The following is a 9,044-nucleotide window of genomic DNA, read 5'->3' as shown; positions in this document are numbered from 1 at the left end:
TGGGACCCGAGAAACAACCGCGAGGGGAGACGCCGAGAGCCGTCCCGGCGGCTCCCCGGGCTGGGCCGTGCGCGCCGTCTCTGCGTGACTTGCGGGCGTGGGAGTGCTGGGAGTGGAAAGTGTAAGTATGCGGGACTAATTCATAAACGGCTTGTCTTTCTCTGACCGCGCAGGGCCTGGGTTCTGCACCGGAGGTTGCCATGTATCCCAGGATTAAAAACCTCGTGCTTTACACCGTTTCAATCATGCTGCTGGCGTGTTTTTTTTACATGAAGAAAGAGGCGAAGCTGGCAGCGTCGTCAGCGGACCAGAAAGTGGATGTAGCGAATCACAAACCGAAGTCTTTGGTTCTGGACAATGCTGAACCCAGCAGGTGTTTGCCAAACTTGATCCGTGCCAATTCTTCTCTCACCCTTCCAGAGCTTCACCGTGTCTTCTTAACATACAAGCACTGCCGGAACTTCTCGGTCCTGCTGAAGCCTTCTGGGTGTAGCAAAGAGACGTTCCTCTTGCTGGCGATCAAGTCTTCCCCGATCAACATAGACCGGCGGGTGGCAATCAGGAACACATGGGGGAAGGAGGTCTCCATCAGTGGCAAGCGCATCAGGCTGGTATTTCTTCTAGGGCGCTCGGAGGCCAAAATCCAGGTACAGCCCCTGCACCAGCTGCTGGTTTACGAGAGCCAGGAGTTTGATGACATCTTGCAGTGGGATTTTGTTGACAACTTCTTCAACTTGACCCTCAAGGAGCTGCATTTCCTCCGCTGGTTCATGGAGGACTGCTCGCACGCCAGGTTTGTGCTGAAGGGCGATGATGATGTCTTTGTCAACACTTACAACATTGTTGAGTTCCTCCAAGAACTGGACCCTGAACAGGATCTCTTTGTTGGGGATGTGATCGCCAATGCCCGGCCCATCAGGAACACCAAGGTCAAATACTTTATTCCAGAGTCCATGTACAGAGCCCCCTTCTATCCTCTCTATGCGGGTGGAGGGGGCTATGTGATGTCTAGAGAGACAGTGCGCCACCTCCAGAGCACCGCAGAGGACATGGAGCTCTTCCCAATAGATGATGTCTTTGTGGGAATGTGCCTGGCAAAGATGGCAGTGACCCCAAAGAACCACGCTGGCTTTAAGACTTTCGGGATCCAGAGACCTTTCAATCCTTTTGATCCGTGCTTGTACAAAGAGCTAATGATTGTGCACAAACTAAACCCAACTGAGATGTGGATCATGTGGACACTGGTAAAGGATGACAGCATTAGGTGTGCAGTGTCAGTAACGTACAACTACAGAAGGGGCTGGAAAAGAAGCTACTGATGAGCACAGCAGGATTGTGACTGGTGACAGATACAGAGTACTTAAACTAAAAATCAGGTTGTGGTAGAAATGTGTCCTCTGCTAACAGACTGTACTTGAGCCATAGGGTTTTGTTTTGCAGTAAGTCTTTTCTGTTGGTGGGTTACTGAAGCAGTTGAATTGTCACGGGGTGGGGATGGGGCCGGTAGCTCAGTGAGACACAGCACAGGGGACTCGGCTTGGTTCCTCCCAGCCGGACTGGAGCCCGGGGAAGTCACAACTTGCACAGGGATGTGAGTGAGGTGCCACCTGCTATGGAGGCTCCGCGATGCCAAGGTTGGTGTCTGACCACCAGCCCAATTCAGCCTTGTGTAGGAAAGCTAATGATGATTAATGAGTGACTGAGCACTTGAAATTACTTGAAGGGGTGGAAGAAAGGCCAGTGTGTGCTGCTGGGTCCACTGCAGTGCAACTCTGCTGTCCCAGGCCAGCAATCCTTCAGGTCCTACTGGACAGCAGGAGAAAGGGAGTGGAGTGGGGGGCGGGGGGAAGCCTCAAAAATGTATTGCCTGAACACAGCATGATGATCCAAGGGACTGGGCTTTGACTTGAGCCCTTTGGATTCTACAGAAGTTTATTACAGGTTTACTTGCACTGGAAGCTTTTGCACAAACACTTTCTGATTGGGTTTGAAAGGAGCAATATGTCTTGAATAATCACAGTGGTAGTTATAGTGGCTGTAGCTTTTCATGTTGTGTGGGAGGTGTTTGGGTTTTGTTGTTGTTTTAATGTTGGGTATAAATAAAATACAGTTTTGAAAAGTGTTTTCACAGGAGTATTCTTCCGTCTACTGAAAGCTAAAAGAACTAAAAGCCAGAGGAGGCTGAGATCTGGTGCTGGGTGTTTGCATTAAGGAGTCCTTGATTAAAGAGGATGAAGTTATGTGGAAATGGATACTTGCTGCTTCCTTTGCTGTGAGCAGCTGCCATTCTCTGCCCCTGTCCAGACAAGATGTATTAATACAGAAGTGATTAATCTATGAGTGTGCTGGAGTCGCCAATTTGAGGAAAGATCAAACATGAAACTAAGATTTGGTGTTATTTTTATGATGCTTATCAGCTTCAGGGTGTTTTGCTGCTAGGTCAGAAGCTGCTGTGCTGTGCATGAGCAGGAAGCAGCCTGGAAGCTTTAGAAAAAGGTAGAGGGTAGAGAGGAAGTGTGTGATTACAGAAACTGGAGCAGTTTGTGTTGTGCTGTTGTCATTGTGGTCTAGTGCCAGCTGTCCAGCGTTCACTGCCCACCAGATGTGAGCTGGAGCTTTCAGAGGTGCCCAGGAAATGCTTCCAGGAGGTCCTTGCTTGTAGTCCTTAGGCAGAGAGACCGAGGGCATCCCGAGACCAGAGGTGTGACGAGCTCCCCGGGGAGGCTGGCTGCCCTGCCTTCCAGTGCAGTGCAGTGCTGTACGACCTCAGGCTGAGGGACTCCTGGCAGTACTGCCGGTCCTTGTTTGATCCCTTGCTGCCTTGGCTTTCTAAAGCACCAGGTGTAGTTCTAGCTTAGCCCTACAGCGTGACCTAGACTCTTATGGCAGGAGCTGCAACTGTCACGCGAGCTGTTTCTGTGCCAGATGGGAGTAGGTGTTTGTCTGAAAAAAAATTGCTCTTCCAAGGGGTGAGCCTGTGTGTGTGTGTCCATCCTCAGTGTGGTCTTGTACAAGCTGATACTGCATCTTCTCACTGCAGCCCTAACAGGGATTAATTAGCTGTATTAGCTGTACCTGAGAAATTGTCTACATGTAGTTTCAGATATGTTGGCTTTGTAAACAAGGCTGAGTATCAGCAGCAAAACCCAGTTTCTGGGCACTGCTGCTTGTTCTAGAGAAGAGACTGGACAGAGCGGGTACCATGGTACCCTGTGAACTGCTGTGGCAGCATTTTTCTGATCCACTAGATGATTCCAAATGCAAACTCAGTAACATAATGTAGAGCATGATGTCATGTCTGTTGCAGGCTTAGGTGTATGGGCTAACCCCCGATAGGCAACTCTCACTTCCTAATAAAGGTCTGTGGCTCTTTTCCACCCCGTTTTGGAGGCGATATAGAGCCACTTGTACTCCTCGCTCCCATTTTGACTTGACTGAACTGACTGGTTGGTTCCTGTCATGTCTGAAGGTTAGATGTGTGTCGGTACAGCCTGGGTTTTGGGAAGTAAGAGCAGGGCATAAAGTGAAACAAAAAGTGTGGCAACAAGGGGGGCTGGGAGCAGGCTCTAAAAGGGGAAGAATGGGCTGCTTTGCAGACTCCTGTAGCAGTGCTCATCTGTCTTAAGCCGTATGTATCTCTGCCATGCGAGCATCCGAGTAGAGTTACTATGGCATCCTGAAAAGAACACAACCCGTACGTGCATTTGGGTCAGTGGCTTGGCAGAAGTTCTTAAAACTGCAGCATGTAACAAATTGGAGCAGTTGTGGTTAGAGGCTGACCTGAAGTTGCATTTGGCTCTTCAGGGCGTGGTTGTGCCACTGCTGCAAAGAATCCTCTCATGACAGTGGTTTTTTTCCTAATGCTCCAGCCCAAAGCTGTGTTTGGGCCCTCCTGACTACTGGCAGAGCAGACACTGGCATCTTCCTGTGAGCTTTAATTCCGGACTGTGCCATCCTCCTTGAATACAGCAGCACCCAGTGAGGAGCAGGAGCAAGGAAAGGTAGTTTGTTAATTTCTTTACTATTTAATCTATAAATGTAGAGTGCTGTGCAGCTGAGATTGCATTTGCTCAAAAGGCAGGCAAAATGAGACACAGATAGAAAGGCTTATGCTACAGCTGAAACAATTCCTAGTCAAGCACAGCTCGACTTAGTAACAGCAACCTTAACACAGATGCAGTACATCAGATGCTAATTTGTGGGGAAAAACCTATGACTAATATGTGTTTTCTTACAAAACCTGATGAACGGGGATTAACTGACTCAAATCAGCAGTGATAAAGTTCTAGTGGATTCTATTCCACAAAGCAATCTCAGCTTAAGTTTACAGTGTCTATACAGCTAATATTGCAAATTTCACATTTAGCTGTCAAGTTAGAAAATGAACACAGTGAAAGACACCTGTGTTTTTGAAGCCTGCAGTGAAACATTAAGCTTGCAAAAAGAGAGAACTAAGATTATTTTCCTGACACTTGTGCTGGAAAGCATTCAAATATGTAAAACTTGCTTTTGCTCACTGCTTTGTAAAGAAGTATGCAGAAGTTGCCACAATGACTTTGTTTATAACCACAGTATCTTGAAAATGGAAGATTTTGCTTCCTGGGGAGGGCAGATGCATTACAAGCGGTGACTCTTGGGTGAAAGAGGCTACTGCACTGAACTGCAAAACTTCACTAAGAAGAGCCTAGGTAACTCCATAGAAAGTTTTCAGCTCTACAGCAAAAGTTTCCCCTGATTGCAATTAAGTGTAATTTGATGCAGCTGCCAGACTCAGCTCTGTTACAAACTTTTAAGTTCAAAGAGAAAACAATGCTTAATCTCTTATCCAAATGGGCACACCCACAATGACATGCTTTTGCACCGTTTAATTAAGGTATCTCCTAACAGACATCATTTACTTCACAGGTTAAAAATAATTACTTTTAAATACACTTCTTTGGCTGATACCTAGTTAGCCTCTAAATTAAGACTGCTCTCACAAACATATCAAATGAGGGGCAGGACTCTCCCAGCAGAGAGAGAGAGACACAACAAGCTATCCTTGATAGCAGTTTTCACATTTGCATAGTTAAACATTTAAATAATTGAATCCATAAGTATTACAAACATGGTAAGTTACAAACAAGATCAAGGCCTTTCAGATACTTGGAATTGACTTGATTTGTAAAGCAATCCTGTCTGGGGGAAAAAATGGAATCATAGGCTTATTTCAGCAGTTTCCCACTATCCCACACTTAAAAATTTCGGACCCTTCAATTTGCAACTGACTCTCACGTATTCTGTGGTGACACTAAAGTTCTTTTCAGTCCTCCCGAAGGTAAGCGTCCTCACCTGCCTCTGTACTTCCTAAAATACCCTGTGGCAATGAAGATTCCTCTCCTTGAGCTTTTATGAGCTCTTCTGTTTGAGCTTCAGCTAACTTGGTCTCTGCTTTCTGGGACAGCTGTCGCACTTCTTGCACCTGTGACTTCACTAGCTGAATGTGGCTGCGGGCTGTCACTGAGGCTTGGTCTGCACCTGAAAAGTAGTAATTTAAATACATGGGGTTAGAGGAAGCACTCGGCAAACCTTCAATTAAGGAAGCAATTGTCTATAATTATCATCTGCTTTGCTAAGTGTTTTGATGGCTCTTGGGCTATATTAATGCTAAATGCATTTACTGTTCATTTACCTTAAACTACAATATGGCCCCTTGAATCCTTCCCACCCAGGTGGGTTACAGCCAGCGTCTGATCAGAGCGATCAGCTTGTGCTAGTGGGTTTGAGAACTAAGCCCAGCCCAGTCATCGCGTGCCAGGAACTTTCAGTCCTTGTCCTGTCCCGGCACCTACCAGCAGTGGGAATGTCTGTGGCACTGCTGAACTCGGAATCCCTTCTCCTCCCATACTCCTACAGATTCTGTGCCTTTTTCAGGCCCTTACAGAGTTAGGGTGTCCCATCGCTTTCCTACCCTTCTCCACTCCAATAATTTTGGCGATTTACCATACGTCAGCCCATAACTCAATCTCAGAGCTATCAAGTCTCTACGCTTTTTGTGAAAGTGTGCATGCAGGGAGAAAAGACCAAAATTATTATCTTTCCTGACTGAAAGGCAAATATTCTCATTCTTTAATAAAAGTGAATCCAGCTAGAAAGACCTGCTGGACCCCCTAGGTAGCCTTATTTCTGTGGCTCCCAGAACCGTGTTTGAACACTGCATTTAAAAATGACTAAATGCTTCCCTCAAACATTTTTTTGGCATGGTTGGTCTTGATCTAAACCACATGTGAAGTTTCCAGGCCTGGTTCTCAGAACTCTTCTACTAGACCTGTAGCCAATAAAAGAATGTAAGTTCTCAGCATCTCTAAAAACCAGGCACTAGCTGTAAATTGGTATGTTATCTGAATGTATATTCTGTGTCTCTCTCAATTCCATTCCCATTCGGTAAATACTGCCTAAATGCTAGGGGAAAGAAATTTTCAGTATTTCTGCTTGTGCTTACCTGACTGATACGCAGCTTCTGCTGCCATCTCTGAAAGACGTAACGCTGTCATCCAGCTGGATTCCAGCCTTAGGTATTCCTGCTGTTTTGTTGTCATCTAGGAGTAAAACAAAGTGTTACTTAACTAGATGTAACAGTATCTGAATGCTCTTCCAAACGGTGCCTTTGTGAAAAGATGAGCAAGCGAGACGAGAACTTTCTGAGCAGAGTTTTAAGAGGCAGATTGTTGACTGAAGGGAGATGATTGCTTACATCAACTCTGGCTCCTATTACCACCTGCCAGACTGCATCCACCTCTTCTGAATTCATTTTCCCAAGAAGATTTGCATATTGCTTGTAGAGAGACACCAGTGTATAAACAGCCTGCAAAGGAATCATTTCACACAATTACGTGACAATCTGTAGATCTCTGATGTTGTCTCAGTGTTAACTGGTGTTAATTAGCAAAAATTGCTGAATGGTTCCAAAGGTGCTTTGTTCTCAAGTTCATTGCAATTTCAGAGGCACTGACAGCATTGGCTGTCTGCCTACAGTAGTGCTTTATATATTTGCCGTACTAGTAACGAAGTAAACTGGAACGCAAATACTTTACTCAAATTGCCACTTATCTATAAAATTAAAACTGTATCTTGTTGTTTCAGACTTAAATATGGCTCACTCCATTCTTCTGATGAAACTCAAGTTCATGGCCTTACAAACGGGCACAGAAGGTAAATAAAATACTTAAGAATACAGGGTGGCATATCCTACTTACTCATACGCAGGTATCCAATACCTGTTACGAGTTTCTTTAGCCCCAGTTCTAAGACATGGGTCATTTCGGCTTAAGTTCAAGCTCAAAGCAACAGTTTAACAAAGCTAAAAATAACTTCCAAACAGTGAGCCCTACCCCATTGTTTCCTAGGGACCTAACATCTTCAAACCCCCGCATCTCTTTTATTAAAATTCATAAAAAAACAAAGTCCATTTTAAGTATGGTTTAACAGGTGTAGTTAGTGCCAAATAATTTAGTATTTCCAGTATTGACTTGCTAGCAAAGTGTGTAAGCTCTCAGCTTACCTTTGTATACTCTGTCAATGCTTCAATCAATGCGTATGTTGTTTGAGAGAGGAGTGTAGAAGTACTGTCTGTTACCAAGGAAACTGCTCTTTTAATCAAGGCATCGTTACTGAGAGAAACCGAGTTCTGCTTCTGAAAGACAAGACGTTTGCGTGATCTTTACACTGACTTTCATGTGGATGTTCTTAGTAACAAATAGCGGTAAGGAAAAGCACCACTGTTAGTTACAAGGCTGGACAGCCTGGTTCTCACTGCTGTTTTGCCATTGTAAAACAAGCAAACTGTTTTTGCAAGGTGTTATTGAAGGTAGACATTTTCTTTCTCATTTTTCTTCCTTAACAACTACATGGCTTAAACACCTGTGATCCCCAAGAAGGAATACAATTCTGAGGGTAAGTACTAGTTTGTAAAATGCTAAGCAAGTGTTCTTGAATATTAAACTGTTTCTAACGAGCGGGTGCTGTGTGTATCTCACTCCTGATACGTTACCTCCACGACTGGGACTGCACACAAGGCCACTCCCAGCCCCACGCCCACCATTTGGTGCCATCGTCCGTTCACGCCCGAGAGGCAGCGTCTCCTAATATTGGCCAGAACAGGGAAGCTTTGTTGGGAAATGCAAGAAACAAAGTTAAGCGCCAGAAATAACCAGTGTGTGGTGGGAAATGGGTATCAAAGAGGAAAAGAGAACACCTAGAAGCTGTTCTAGGTGACCTAGTCTCTACCAAGCTTCTGTAATGCAGCTGCATAACAGCGAATGAATAAGTTTGTTTTAAATTCTGTTATATTACTTAATTATAAGTGCGAGAAAAGAAGACAAGCACAGTAACTAGTGCATTATTAATCCTTTGAGAGAGGAAATGTATCTTATCTGCTACCAACACACTGCTGATATTCAATAATATTGAAAAGCAAATTAAAAAGCATGCTTAAAAGTGGTATATGGTACATGCAGGTGAGCAGTACGACTGGTAATAGTTTGCTGCAACCCAGTGACACTTAGGGCCTCACGTAGTCGGTTTTATTTACATCCAATGTTGTGTAAGTGTCCGTGGGGTCAGGGCCTATCACTGAAATACTCGAGCAGGAAAACAGAAGCATTCAGTCATGAGAATTGTCTTGTTGTACAGCAATTTTCTGAAAATAACTGGTCGGTTTTCTTTCTCTTATGCTGTGTACTCTCAAACTACAGCCCACCAGCGGCAAGCGCTGTGCGGGTACCGCAGCTCCTACCGCTTGTGCTATTCCAGCTGTGCTGTGGCATCTGGAGACAGATGAGGTGCGTTATGGCCATTTCTGCCACGGCCCGCCGCTCCAGCAGCAGCTGGCTTGTTTATATCGGGCAAACGAAGTGGGTACGGAGTCACAAAGGGCGGTCAGCGGCAGGGAACCGAGCCGGGAGGCTGACTTCAGCCCTGTCGGCCGCGCCCGGCCCGCTCCAGCCCGGTAAACAGCCGTCTGGGCGTTACCGCGGCCGGGCGCGGCTCCAGTGAAACGCCCCCGC

The 9,044-nt window shown here is 45.6% G+C and overlaps 2 protein-coding genes across 2 annotated transcripts; one reads left to right on the top strand and one right to left on the bottom strand.

Moving 5' to 3' along the window:
- Positions 1 to 179: 179 nt before the first annotated feature.
- Positions 180 to 1,319, top strand: B3GNT4 (UDP-GlcNAc:betaGal beta-1,3-N-acetylglucosaminyltransferase 4). Its single transcript, XM_009283967.2, has one exon. It carries the CDS (start codon positions 201 to 203, stop codon positions 1,317 to 1,319), a length of 1,119 nt encoding a protein of 372 aa, XP_009282242.1. The 5' UTR covers positions 180 to 200.
- Positions 1,320 to 4,546: 3,227 nt separating this feature from the next.
- Positions 4,547 to 8,161, bottom strand: DIABLO (diablo IAP-binding mitochondrial protein; the record flags this gene model as incomplete). The annotated part of the gene is made up of 5 exons (XM_009283890.1): positions 4,547 to 5,517; positions 6,482 to 6,578; positions 6,734 to 6,844; positions 7,541 to 7,672; positions 8,030 to 8,161. Coding segments are annotated over 5 exons (687 nt in total), but the record flags the coding sequence as incomplete, so codon positions are not given.
- Between the last annotated feature and the right edge of the window lie 883 nt (positions 8,162 to 9,044).

This window comes from Aptenodytes forsteri, unplaced genomic scaffold (assembly GCF_000699145.1).
Source record: "Aptenodytes forsteri isolate BGI_AS27 unplaced genomic scaffold, ASM69914v1 Scaffold118, whole genome shotgun sequence".
Taxonomy (NCBI): domain Eukaryota; kingdom Metazoa; phylum Chordata; class Aves; order Sphenisciformes; family Spheniscidae; genus Aptenodytes; species Aptenodytes forsteri.
The sequence above is the reverse complement of the archived record's forward strand: the minus strand, read 5'-3'. Positions and strand labels throughout refer to the sequence as shown.